At 51.2% G+C, this 13,789-nt stretch overlaps 1 protein-coding gene across 3 annotated transcripts in view; it reads left to right on the plus strand.

Moving 5' to 3' along the window:
* The window catches only part of anapc1 (anaphase promoting complex subunit 1), a 36,996-nt gene extending 33,841 nt beyond the window's left edge, over positions 1–3,155 (plus strand). For 2 of the 3 annotated variants that reach the window (XM_029251211.1, XM_018740255.2), the window contains exons 43-48: positions 518–656; positions 1,010–1,096; positions 1,290–1,385; positions 2,011–2,212; positions 2,393–2,527; positions 2,880–3,155. In XM_029251211.1, the coding sequence (XP_029107044.1) occupies positions 518–656; positions 1,010–1,096; positions 1,290–1,385; positions 2,011–2,212; positions 2,393–2,527; positions 2,880–3,025 (805 nt within the window). In that variant the 3' untranslated portion in view covers positions 3,026–3,155. The remainder of the gene's footprint in view (positions 1–517; positions 657–1,009; positions 1,097–1,289; positions 1,386–2,010; positions 2,213–2,392; positions 2,528–2,879) is intronic. The other variant, XM_029251212.1, reaches the window with a different exon arrangement.
* The last annotated feature ends 10,634 nt before the right edge of the window (positions 3,156–13,789 follow it).

A 13,789-nucleotide genomic window follows, 5' to 3' on the forward strand; every position in this document is an offset into this window, starting at 1 on the left:
TGACAGAAATAAGTGCAGTCAAGTAAAACAAAGATGCATAAAGGAAAGCGATGTACATGGCATCCCATCAAGTGGTGAGGGTTAGTGATACATTCCGTTCTGTTTGTGTATAATAGGATGAAATAACAAGAAATTAGTTGGGTTAAAGTACATCACAACGTAAGCAAAATAACGAGAAAGTGAACATACTCCGTTAAAGGTGACTGTAAATGTTACATGGGGCAGCAGGTGGCGTAGTGGCTAGAGCTGATACTTTTGGACTCGAAGAACCCAGGCATGGATGTTACCTCCTGCTGTAGTGAACTAGATCAATGTATTTACCCTATGTTGGTGCTTTGGAGAAATGAATCGATGTAAAATGAAAGCGAAAACTGCGCAGTGCTTCATACAATCAGTCAGGAACCGTCCTTCCCAAAACCAGCGTCCGAAACGTTGATCTCAGGGGTGCAATGTGCCGAGCAGCAAGGAGCTCCGCTATAGGTGAACGCTGCTGAGCGCCACGTCTCCATCCCCGCAGGTCCATCCTGATTCGCGACGGTGTGCTCTACGTCAAGCTCCGCGCCGGCCAGCTGCCGTACAAAGATGACCCGCGGGGCTGGAAGAGTCTGTTGGCTCCCAGTGTCAACAACCGCAACCCAGAAGTGCGCACCTTCAAGGTACGCGACCTCCACTCGTCCTTCAGCTCATGACTGCATGCGGGACTGCTTCTGGGGAAAGGAGCGCTCCCCCGTGGGGCCAGAACCAAATCCTTTCTAATGTAGCTCCAGGAAGGGTGTGCGACATACCGATGTCTGTGCCAAATTTTTTCTGGTGCGTTACTGCAGAGTGGAGATTCTGCTAATAAGACTGAGCACCTGTACCACCCACCCTCCCTGTTGTGCTTCGCATTCTCCCTGAGTCAGTTGGCACAATTGTGTCCTCCTCTCTTTTCTCAGAAGACAGTGCAGGATGTGCGTGTATGCATGCATGCATGCGTCCGAAAGGGGCGTTTAATTGTTCTCTCTTGCAGCCCGAAGCCATCTCGACTTTCACCTCTGACGCAGCCCTGGTTTCGTTCGCAGAGTATTTCTGCAAACCTGCCGAGAACATGAAACACGTGAGCCTCTGCGGCGCCGCGCTCTGCATGTGAACCCTGTCACCGTGTCGTTTCGGAGCGAGTAGCGAAAGGCCGCTCGTACACTCATTTAAGAATTCCCATTTTACTTCAGAGCGGCTCGAGTTGCCCTCTTGGCTTTTCGCGTGTTGCCCTAGAATGGTCATATGTGTGACTCCGCTTCTGTCTCATGTAGAAACAGGACACGTTGGCCTTGTTCTCTGCAATTCTCTACGAGTGTGTGACGCAGGAGAACCCCGAGATGCTGCCAACATATATCGCGATAGATCAGGTAAGAGAGGGCTCCGTGCTGTATGTCGTGAACACCCAGCCAGTGCTCTACTGAAACCTCAACGCTCATTGTTTATAAATTGAGTCGATTCTTTCCTCCAAAGCAAGTTGACACCTGAATGAAGTGATTAAAACCTGGGATTCCTGCTTTGCAGCTTATTACTGTAGCAGCTTAATTCTAGATTCCCTTTGTCAAAGGCGACTTACAGTGCCAGATCATGAACTTTACAGTGCTTTACCCATTTATACAGCTGATATTTTTTACTGTTTCAATTCAGGTTAAATTCCTCTTTCAGGGGTACTCCAGCAGGAGCAGGGATTCAAACCCAGGGCCTTTGATTCCAAGGCAACAGTTCTAACTGCTGCGCCACCTGCTGCCTTCCGAGTTATCCTTCGGAAGTCTAAGGGTGGAGTTACAGCTCTTATAAGCTGTCCTGTCCTTCTCGAGGGATTTAGCCTTCATAAAGCAGCCCAGTGATGTGCATCAGCTCTGGATGCTCACTCAAGTAACATGTGAAGCCGTGCAAAAAGTCAGAGTGATGTCACCGTTGAGATGCTTCCGGAATGTGCAGAGAGTTGTATGACTAGTGCGAGTTGTGTAACTTCCCTCTTGGGCCTCTCCTAAGGCGGTGCAGAGCCTGCAGCGGGGCGAGATGTGCGAGACCTTCGCCCTGTGGCAGATCAAGCTGGTCCTGGAGCTGTGCGAATCGCGTGTGCTGCAGGAACGCCGGCGGGATCCCCGGGGGGCGCGGGGCCTGCTGCTCAGCTCAGAGTTCCTGCCTGTCATGAAGTGCTCTGCTGACCACGCCCTGGACCGCTGGCTCTATGGTAAGACTCCGCCCCCTACGCCCCAGCACCACCCCGCGGTCCAGTAACGGCTGCACGCAGACTCCAACGGCCTCGTGTCTGACTGGTGATGTGACCGGTGTCGTAGCCCTAATGCTGTAACCTGACCTCAGCTGCCACGATACCTGTCCCCTACCCTGACTGAGCCTTCCTTTGCCACAGATAACAGGCAGGCTTTGCGGTCCTACGTGAGCGGCCAGCCCTTCGCGGACGAGTGGGACACCAGCATGCTCGCCTGTTTCCTCGTCTACCACTCCATCCCTAGCGTGACCAAGATGGCGGCCACCGACCTGGAAGGTAAACCTCGCTTCCGTTCATTCAGCAGCATCCAGCTTTTGTCCCGTGTGTCTGTTGAGGCTTCGCTCCTCCCTTGTTCAACAAACTGACTCGATGGTTAAGGAACGTTCACGGGAAGTTTCCCTTGTTGGTGCGAAAGAGAAAACGTTACCTTTAGGGTGGTTGTGCATTTCTTGAAAACAGTGGTTCATCACGGGTGTAGAAAGAACCCCAGAGCAGAGTACAAATCCTGTGTGTGTGTGTGTGTGTGTGTGTGTGTGTGTGTGTGTGAGAGAGAGAGTGAATGGTGTATTACTGAGACAACGAGTCCCTTTGCCAGTCACACTGATTTCACTGTGTCCTCCTGTCTCAGAGAACTCCTCGTTCCCCGAGCTGCTGCTCAGGTTCACCCAGCTGGGGGTCCCGGTGCGGGCTTTGCTGCGAGTCGCCCCCCTGCTGCTGAAGAACGCCGACCCCTCCATGGGCAACGGCGTTGCCTGCGCGATTCCCATCTTCTGACGCAGCGCCTTGGCACCCTTCGTGCTGTTCCCCAACTGCCCAACAACACACATTTCTTAATATTATTATAATATTGTATATAAAATGTTTGTACGTATGATCAAACTTGAAAATGTAGAAATAAAAAGGTAAAAGAATATGTTGCCTGTCCTCTGTGTGGAAAGGGAGGTGTTGACATTTTATACGGGGAGGTTTAACTTAAAAAAAAAAAATTAAAAATTGAAGAGATGAGCAGCAGGTGGCATAGCGGTTAAGGGTGCTGCCTCGTACCCAAGTTTGACTCCCATCTTTTGCTTTTCAATGTCGTTAATTAAAAGTACTTAACTTGAATTGATAGTTAATCACTCCACCGTGTAAAAGGGTGAATTGGTGTAAGTTGCTTTGAAGAAAAGTGTCAGCTACTATAAATGAATGTGAATACAAAAACCAGAAATTTTGTGCAATTTCCTGTAAAGCTGGTTTCGTTGTGGCCACTCGAGATATGGTGGTGAATGGTTTTGAAAGCGCTAAAATTTGAAAGGCGCTAGAACGTTTCCAAACTGTTTAAAATGCGAGTACAACTTGGATCGGTGCGACGCTGGGCTATAAAAAGGGCGGCAGCACACGCACGCTTCCCCGTTTAGATCAAACCCTCGGCCGTTGCTGGCTTCGGGAAGACGGGCGGCTCCTCGCTTTCTGGTTCAAGAGTGAAGTCGTCCAGGAAAAAAGGTCTCCTTGTTAGCAGAACTTCTTAATTTGCAGCAGGAGGGTGTTTGTTCCAGGCTCTGAAGTTTCCATTTGTCCAACGAGCTGCTTGCTCACGTGAGATTAACTGCACCGAATTGGCACAGACAGGTCTTGGCTACACCAAGGAGCAGAAAATGGCATCAAGGCATTTGTGTTTATTAATTCTGAAATATTAATCTGCATAATTTATCAGATAATCACATCACTGAATGGCTAAATTGTCAACGATAGGAAAGGGATGAGCAGGTGGTGTAGTGGTTAGAGCTGCTGCCTTTGGAGATGAAAGGCTAAGGTTCAGACCTCACCTCCTGCTGTAGTATTGCTGATCATGATACTTACCCTGAAGCACTCTAGTAAAAATGATCCTGCTCTATGAATTCGTGAATGAGTATGGTGATGCTGCAGGTGACTCTGGAGAAAAGTGTACAAATGTAAATGAGGCCCTTTGTCCCTCAGGGCTCGAGGAGCTCGACGTGGACCTGAATGGTCAAATCTGGTCCGCGGTGCTCAGGTGGAGCCGAAGGGTTTCGTAGATGATTGCAGCAGGTGATGGAGCAGGTTCATGGCGCCGGCAAGGGAGCGGTGCCCTTTGTGTCGGCAAAGGGTTCAACTGCTGACTCCTGTGCCGTGGTTTTCTTCACACTGCTTCCACGGACGCTTGCGGACGGCTTTGTTGTGGAGTGCCGGTGCGTTCTCGCTGCTCGCTCGGGGTCCCACGCGTCCCAGGTCTCGCTTCGCACGCTTCGGTGATCCACAAGAAGCACCGTGACCTTTCTCTTGTTTCTGGTCGTTCTGGCCGCTTGGAGTCCGTGTTTGCTGTTACTGGGCAGGGTGGCAACCAGCGAATGCCACGGCAACGCCGTCCCAAAGACAAACGGGTCCGACCTGCATCGTAGTAATGGCTCCAACGGGAGACGCCGAGTTCTCCGGATGTTTCCTCTAATGGAGCACGGCGACACCGGACATGATGGCTGAAGGGCGCCTTTATTCCGGAAGATGGTCATCGGAAATGTGAAAACATGGTGCTTTACTTGTAGCTGTGGGTAGCACGGTGGCACAGCGCGTAGCGCTGCTGTCTCACGGTGTCCGGGAGGTGCGAAAGGATGCGAGTTCGATCCTCGCTCAGTCTGTGCGGAGTTTGTGTGTTCTCCGGGTGCTCTGGTTTCCTCCCACAGTTCAGGCGGCTTGATGAAAATAAAAATTTTGTAGAAGTGCCTGCCCTCTCATGTAGTGGCGTCCCGTCCAGGGTGTATCTCCCCTCAGCCTTGCGCCCGGTGCTTCCTTTGTAGGCTCTGGATTACTGTGACCCTGCTCAGGACGAGCGGTTATTGGAAATTGGATGTATGGGTGATTTTTTTTTTTTTTTTTTTTTTTTTTTTGGTGTTTCATAAATTGAAAATTCTGCTTCAGGAGTCGAGAGCCATCATACCAACATTTTGAATGAAGCGAGTTTACAGATTGAGGGATTCTTGTATACGGACACCCCTCACTTAACGACCGAGTTCCGTACCTACGACTAGGTCGTTAAGCGAATTGGTCGATAAGCGAGGAGCCGCCCCTTACCGATATTTCAAGCGTACTGTACAGGTGGTGGGTTTGTGTCAACCATCTTTAGATATTGTTCTGATGCCACCTTCGCACCGCTTATAACATTTCTAGTATATTTATATTTTCCATGGCTTGCCGTAAATGTTTCCGTCGATTCTTCGCCTTCAAATTTATAGACGAAATACGTAGTCCTGGAGATTGCGAACACTAGACTAGTGTAGCGAATGCTGACCGACTGTGGGCACGAGACCGAGACTGAGAAAGGGTGATGCGAGATGAGATGCTTGACGCTGAGACGCCGTGCTGCCATTTCCACGACCAAAGGTGGTGGTCTGGTCGGAGATCTGGTCGTAAGTCCGTGCGGTCGTTAAACAGGTAGGTCGTTAAGTGAGGAGTGTGTGTATACAGTCACGTAAAACACCTGTGTTTCGGTAGATACCGTGGTCGGTCGTGCAACCCTTTGCAAGAAGATCCACAAAACACGCAACGTGACCTAGTTTTCCAAAGCTCAGCAGGAATATCTTACTGATGTTTTACGGATTTTTCTTTCGGCCCTTGAACGAACCTCAGATTTATCAGAACGGCGTTTATAGCGCGGACTGAGCCGGACCAAAGGAAGTTTTGGGCTCGAGCTCTTCGGAGCGGTTGGAGGACGGTCACTCCAGCGATCTTGTATCCTCTCACGCTCTGACGCGCTTGTCACAGTGCCTGGAGATTTTGTTTTCCTCTCCACCGTTGCCAACTGGCTACTTCATCATCGCTGTATTGTCGTAAACGACACTGTTAATGAGCAGTACACCCGTTCACTGAGGTACGTTCGCTCATTTACGTTTGTACAGGCGGTCCCCGATTCACGATGCGGTTACGTTCCCCGAAACCCATCATAAGTCGAAAATATCGTAAGTCGAAAATGTATTTGATACACGCCTCTGCGTGACAGGCTGGGAGATGCGGATCGCTGTCACTGCCCAGCATCGCGAGAGAGTATCGCTCTGTGTATTGCTAGTTCGGGGAAAAAAAATCTAAATCCAAAATTGGAAGTACGGTGTCTACTCAATGTCTATTGCCAGCTCGCCATCGTAAAGTCGAAAAAATCGCAAGTCGAACCGTCGGAAATCGGGTACCTCCCATATACACATTTACATTTATTTATTTAGCAGATGCTTTTCTCCAAAGCGACTTCCAATGGACTCTATGTAGTGCTATGAGTCCACACACTTTATTCACCACGGTAACTTACACTGCTAGGTACACTACTTCCACTGGGTCACTCGTCCATACATCAGTGGAACACTCGCTTTCTCTCACACTCTGTTGGTGAACCTGAATAGTATGTCTTTGGAGTGTGGGAGGAAACCAGAGCACCCGGAGGAAACCCACGCAAAAACGGGCAGAACATGGCATGTTCACTCAATGAACTCGTTCCTTTAGTTCCTCTTTAAGTTATACTTGCAGATATGTGTCATATTTAATAGTTTCTCATTTATCTGTGACCCTGTGAACAACCTTTGAATTTCTTCAGGCATCAGCACTACAGGAGTAAATTACATGGTATTGCGTGTTGACCCTTTTTGCCTTGCTGGTAAAGTACTGACGAGAAGCTGCCACCTGACCACCCCAAAGTGGGGGTTGGGCTGTGGAAGGGGGGGCGGGGTCCTGCGTTGATCGAAATGGTGACATTTCCCAGGCACGCGTTGGGTGGGAGCACCGTTCGTCGCGGCACGCCGGTTCCCGGCGTCCCTCTCCAGGACTTCCTGCGCGGAAGGGAGTTAAGCGCGGCTGACCTGCTCCAGCAGAGCGAACGGGCGACCGGCTCCCAGGGCAGCGCCGGACAGAAATGTCACGAGTCAATTCAGGAAACCAGCATTGGCGCGCTGCTCCGCCTCTCCGGCGAGACCCCAGTGGCACAGGATGTGGCCAACGTTTTCTCAAGAGTCAATGAGACGTCACGGTGGCTGAGGTCTCCGAGCGGGTTGGGGGGCGGGGTGGGTCTACGAGAGAGGTGCACCCGGAACGTTTTGCCGCCGTGCACGTGGCAGGCGGCCGCCCGCCCGCCCCCGTCGAGAGCAGAATCCGAGGTCTTCTGCCTTCCCGGCAGCCCTCGGGCGCAGAAATGAAAGCTTCGATTGTGATGTCTGGGAGTCCAAGGTTGGCGGGTGGGTGTCGGATGGGTGTCGGGTTGAGACCGTGTTTACGGGGAAAACTTGCTGAGATGAGAAGAGGGAACACGATGTTCCTCTGCTATCTCCAGCTGCGCAAAGCGTGAGCGTGAACTGAGCGCTGCCGCCCCGTTCTCCGTCCGGGCGCGAGGGCGACGCTGGAAATCCGAAACAGAATCCCACGCTTCGCTAGGAAAGGCAAATAAAGAAAGCAGATAGGCGTCGGGGAAGTCCTTCCAAAGCCCGATGTCACAAAGGCGGGATGTTGAAGTGTAACCGTCGCACGCGGCGTCTCGAATTCCGACGGGCGGCAGATTCAACACCGTTGTCACTTGAGGCGAAAGGACCGCGGAGGAATGCGGGAGCTGGGGGATGTCAGCGACCCGGACTTTGAAAAATTCCAATCGGGAAGTTTCCGAAGCTCCACGGAGAGCGTGCGCTTCGGTGTTCGGGCCCTTCTGGTTTTGCAGGCGTCGAAGACCACGGCGCCGGTATTACAGAAGACCCACGATCCGCTCGGCCAAGCGTGGATCTGGCCTAAAGCGCGTTCCGTTCCACATCCAGCGTCATCCCTCGCCTCGTTTCTTTTTTAGCTCCCGATACATTTGTGCTCGAACCCACGTTGCGGCGTCTCGTTAGGAGAACCGAAACTCGGCATTTCTGAGTCTCCGAGAGACGGCTGGCTGCCTAACTTCACTCGGCCTGTAAAGCCACCGGAATGCGCGAGGCATTCTTCTCCCCGTGTAAACACATTCCGGGGTAATCGCTGCTCGCCGGATGGGTCGCGTTCGAGGGAGCGAGAGGGAAGAAATTATTTCATTTTCTCATCACGGGAGAGCGGCAAAGGATGCTGGTCGCGGCCCTGAGAACAGCATTGCTAGCGGACCGCGGTGGTCCTGGGAGGCTGCTGCTCCCTAAAGCAGGTCATATGTCGGCAGGAGGCGTCACGGTCGGAGCCGTCACCTTGCAAACGGAAGGTTCCTGATTCCATTCCCCTTCCCGGTGTAGAGCCCTTCATCAAGGTTCTTACCCACTTACACTGTACCGATTCAAGGTAAATCACTGTCAAGCTGCTTGTCTAATATTGTAAGTCATTTTGGACAGAGGTGCGAGGTGGATAAAGAATAATAATATATGAGCGGGGGAGGGAGGAGAACATCAGACTGGCCAGGTACACGACCCCACAGACAAGAGGGCGGTCGGGGGTTTGAAGATGGTGTCGGTCTTAGTGGCTCTCCGGGGCAGGAGGTAACGAGGTGGTTAAGGACCAGACCAGCAAACATTCCAGTGTCGAAATGCCTAAAATAACAAAAAGATCTAAGTGCTCACTCACTATCAATAAGTGCTTATCCTAAGGCAGGGTCACGGTGGTCTGGAGCCAATGCTGTAACTGTAGGGCGCGAGGGTGGGTGGGTTGGACACAGATCAGCTATGCAATAATAATAATAATAATAATAATAAAAAAATGAGCCCAAAACATGGATTTTAGTTAATTAAATGTGAACCGAAGTGGAGTTCAGTTCAGGATCCCACCCCCCCCAGGCAGCGTAAGTGACCGAGTCAGTGACGGCGCTGTGAAAGTGGACCTGACAGCAGGAACTGTAAATGGAGTGTGTGCGCGTGTGTGTGTGCGTGTGTGTGTGCGTGTGTGTGTGCGCGCGCTCCCTGTACTGTCACCTGTTAAAGAGGAAGTTCTCCTTGTATGGGTGTGTGAGGAGATTTCATTCTGAGAGTGCTCTGTTCTTCAAAAAAGAAAAAGAAAAAAAAAAAGTGTGTGCGATCCACACCCACCCAGGAACTCCAGCATGTTCTCGCAGTCCTACCACGCTCAACACGCCATGGCTTTACTGTTCTATGCGTCCGCGTGTGTGTGTGTGTGTGTGTGTGTCTGTGTGTTTTCCATGGTGCATAATGAAAGCTTGTTAGAGGAGGTTACATCAACGTGGCCTCAGAGTTTCCTGGCAGGGCTCAGGCAAGATCTAAAAAAGATCTCAGAAGTTGACTCTGCAAGAAGCTCCAGGTTCTCATGTTCAGCATGTGCTCAGCTCGTTTTTTTTTTTCTTTTTTCTTTTTCTCTTCTTTCTTTTTTTTGGAGAACCACATATTCAAAGTAAACCTTCTCTGCTGAAGGTCTCTTCATTTGCATGCCGATGATTTCTCTCTGCAGCCCTGGAGGGCCGGATGGGAGGCCGGCTGTGTGTGTGTGTGTGTGTGTGTGTGTGTGTGTGTGTGTGTGTGTGCGTGCGCGAGAGGGACGCTCTCAATGGCACGAGGAGGAGGAGGAAGAGGAGAACTGAACGAGGGCTGCTTGGAGGTCTCAGCCCACGCCACGCCACGGGCTCTGAGCTCGGGGTTCCAGGCTGGCGACAGCGGCAGGAGCCCTTCCTGGAGATGGGCGATGCCCTCCATGATCCAGACCCCCCATGAAGGGTCCAGCTCGGAGGAACCGGACGAGTCCAGTCGGTGAGTAGGAAGGACCTCCTGCGCGGAACCCGGGACCCCTCTGGAGCGCGAGCCGCGGTATTTTCAGAGTGAAGAAGAAGGAGGTGTCCGCGTGTCCGAGTGAAACTCGTGCTGTGGAAAGTGACACGCGCGGATTCATTGATCGTGTCAGAAATTGAAAACGCCATGATCATGATGATGATGATGATGATGATGAGAAGTGTGTGTGTGCGCGACCGCGCGCGCTTCCCACAACTGCGCTTGTCACTCTGTCTGTTCCGTCGGTGAAGCGCTTCGGTCGCACGCGCTCGATTATAAGGACTTTTTACATTCATACATAAACTGCATGCGCAGATAGCATATGCATTTTTATGTACGCATAAATAATTCTATATGATTTTCAGAAAGGAAGTGTTTCAGAGGACAGAAACGATGCGGTCCACTTCCTCTTCCTTTCTGCGTTTAAAACAGCACACACACACTCACAAACGCTCAACACACTCATCGCGCGCGCGCACACACACAGCGCACCTCACACACTCTGCGCAGTCGTGCGCTTTCACTTCGGACCGCTGGGCGCCAAGTGGGCGTGGCCCCGCCGTCACCTGTTGCGCCGTGTCCATGGAAACGTCGCACGCGTGGAGTGGACCCCCCGCGGCGCCGTGGGCGTGGCCTCGCTGTCACCTGCCACATGCGGGGCTCCTGGCTTTGATCTCCGCAGCTGGCACCGGCAACCCTTATCAGCCCGGGGCTGTCAGTCATTTTTAATAAAGCTGATGTGATCTTAAATGGGTGGCGCAATGGGTTGGACCGGGTCCTGCTTTCCGGTGGGTCTGGGGTTCGAGTCCCTCTTGGAGTGCCTTGCAGTGGACTGGCGTCCCATCCTGGCTGTTTCCCCTCCAGCCTTACGCCCTGTGTTGCCGGGTTAGGCTCCGGCTCCCCGTGACCCCGTCTGGGACAAGCGGTTTCAGATGTTGCGTGTGTGTGTGATCTTAAGTGTGTGAGAGGAAACCGGATCGGAGGGAATGTGTACCTGTCACAGTTCACTTGGGGCAGCAGGTGGCCTGGCAGTTCGGGTCATGGGTCTTGCGCTCGGAAGGTTGCTGGTTTGAATCCCCCAATCTCCGGGAGAGCTCTTGTTCCAGCTACTCAAAGTGATACGGTATAATTATGGCGAGCTGTGCACAAAGGTAAATCACTGTAAAGCTCCTCATGCAGCACTGCGAGTTACCTGAGAGAAGAGGAGTCTGAAATATAAGAGGTGCTGGCAACACTTTGCAGAGGAGGAATTAGCTTTGTTAATGGACTTTCCTCATTGATGAGCCTGGAACTCACTAGGCAGAAGTGCACACGGCACAGCGCGTTTGCCACGTAGTGCGAGAAGGTCAGCGAGGTGCGTAGAGGCGCAACAGCCGCTGTGGTACAGTGTAAAAATGGGGGGCCGCTCTTTTGTTACACGACCCGTTTTCTGTATTTCGATATTAGTCGCTCTGGGATTTCCCACCCCTGCGTTCATTCATGTGGTTTCTGTCAGACTGAAGGAGCAGGTTACATTCATGACTTATTCTGTGAATAAGAGGGTGTTTTCCGTCCGCGCCGCATGTAATTCAAACCTCGACACGCAGCTGATATGTGCAATATATGTCACATGTATGCAGGGGACGTGCGTGACGCTGTAGGACTAAGCACGTATGAGCAAACGGCACCCGGGCCGAACACGAAGAAAGCGTGTAGGAGAACGAGGGGGCTGTTGGGATGGAAGGAAGAGAAATAACCGTTTGTTTCACGTTTGAACAGAGGAAATAAGCCAATCGCTCTGCCTATAAATTTCAAAGGAAGTATAGAAATGAGTGAGATATGAAAATAAAGCGGCCACGTAGCGCGCTCTTTTATCTTTGCGGAGACGCGTTGCAATTTAAGTTCGGGCCACTTCAGGAGGGAATTTCAGCATGTAAGTGCTGTCTCAAACACATCTATCTTTCTATCTATCCATCCATCCATCCATCCATGTGCGTGTGTGTATGAGAGCGGCAGAGAGCGTGTGAACAATTCAGGAACCTAAACTGACTTTCTTAGAAGCTGTAGGATTTATTGCAGGTTTACACCTGCAACCATCACTTCATGAAATACATTCTTTAATATTGTGCTTCTTAGCAGATCATCGAATAGAGAATATTTCGCATGCTTTGTCACTGAGAGTTTAGAGTGTGACCAGTGTGTGTCGCACAGTGACAGCGGCCGGTGTTTTGCTCAGGCCATGGGGCCGGAGAGCGCAAAAACTGCCGATGCTGCACATGCTGTTTTTTGCTATAATAATCTATTTCTAGGGGGTTATTGGAGATTCTCGGAAGCCCTGTTTTATACACACGTTTCTTCATACATCAGATAATTCGGCAGAGCCACCGCCACCCCGCTCCCCAAATTTAGACGCACGATCACACGATGGCGTTTGCTGTCCGCTGCTGCAAAAGACCTTTCGAGAAAGAGGGTTTCCGCGAACGGGCCGCGCGGTGGGGCGCGTCGTCGTTCCAGGTTAACGCTCACCTTTCACAAGCGCCGAAACCTGACTGAATCCTGGATATCTGTGATAACAATCAAAGCAAGGGGGACCTCTTTTTTAAATATTAAAAAAAATTACTTCCGGTGGCGCAGCTTTTGTCAGGTAGCACTAAGACCGAAACGCCCGTGCAGCCGGCGCTCTCTAGACGCGCCGCTCTGCCGCAGCGTCAAATTGCCGCACAGCGCGCGCGTTTCGCCGTAGTGGCGCTTCCAGTAAATCCCGCGCTACAAGAGGAAGTGGCTGCCTTGACAACTGACAGAAAGGCAAAGAACAAAAAAAAAAAAAAAAAGTCGGTTTTAAGCAGCGAGTGAAGAGAGCAGTTAAGGCGCGTTGGGTATTTTCAAACTGGACACCGCAGCGATCCTTATTTTCGTTCGCTCTTCTGCGATTTTTCAACAAGGGTTTAGAGCTCATGCGCATGGGCCTCGTGCACACTGTCAGAGCCCTAACGGTGCTGTCGCTGAAGCGGGACGCATGATGCACGCACGCACTGCCTGTTTGGTTCCTGTCAAAAAAGATGCGAGCTTTTTTCCCACAGTAGCTATGAAGACACTTCAGCTTAAAATGACGTTTTTACCCGTGTAGCTGATACTTTTCTCCAAAGTGATTTACAATTAGTTGCTCATTTATTCAGCTTTGTAATTTTTACTGCAGCAATTTAGGGTAAGTACCTTGCTCAAGGGTACTATAGCTGGAGGTGGGAATCGAACCTGCAGCCTTTGGGTTCAAAAGCACTATCTCGACTACTACACTATCAGCTGTTATACGTTTTGAGAGTGAAATAGACAAAGTGAAAGGGCTCTTTTGATCTGTACAGTAAAAGATGTAGCTCCTTGCTCTTACAACGTCCCATGTCTCTGCTACACACGTGTTGTAGAAGCTCTTGGTGAAAGTGTGATGTGGAATATGAAAGAGAAGCTGTGCTCACTGTAAGCTGTGAATGAAAGTGTGCGTGAATGTGATGGTTCCCTTTTCAAAACGGAAGCATGGCCTCAGAAAAACGAGCTTCGAGCTCCAAAAGCAGTCATCGCGAGGAGAGCTTCGGCCCAGTTCCAGAAGAGCAGGGCAGGCCGGGTTGGGAGTCTGCCCTGTGCAGTTTTGCTCCATCTTTTTTCCCCCTGTGGTGCACCAGCCTGATGTGAGCCCGTTGCAATGCATTTATTTATTTATTTGGTTGCCGCCAATAACGTAATCGGAGAAGAATGGCTACCGCAAAGTCAAGACGCATTACTGGGGAGGACATATCCTCCCCAAGCGCTCAGAACGCTTTCGCAACGTTGCACCGTTGCCGACGTGTGACGGCAACGCTGTGAGAAAGCTGCGCGTCGA

The sequence above is a fragment of the Scleropages formosus genome, chromosome 4 (assembly GCF_900964775.1).
Source record: "Scleropages formosus chromosome 4, fSclFor1.1, whole genome shotgun sequence".
Lineage (NCBI taxonomy): Eukaryota > Metazoa > Chordata > Actinopteri > Osteoglossiformes > Osteoglossidae > Scleropages > Scleropages formosus.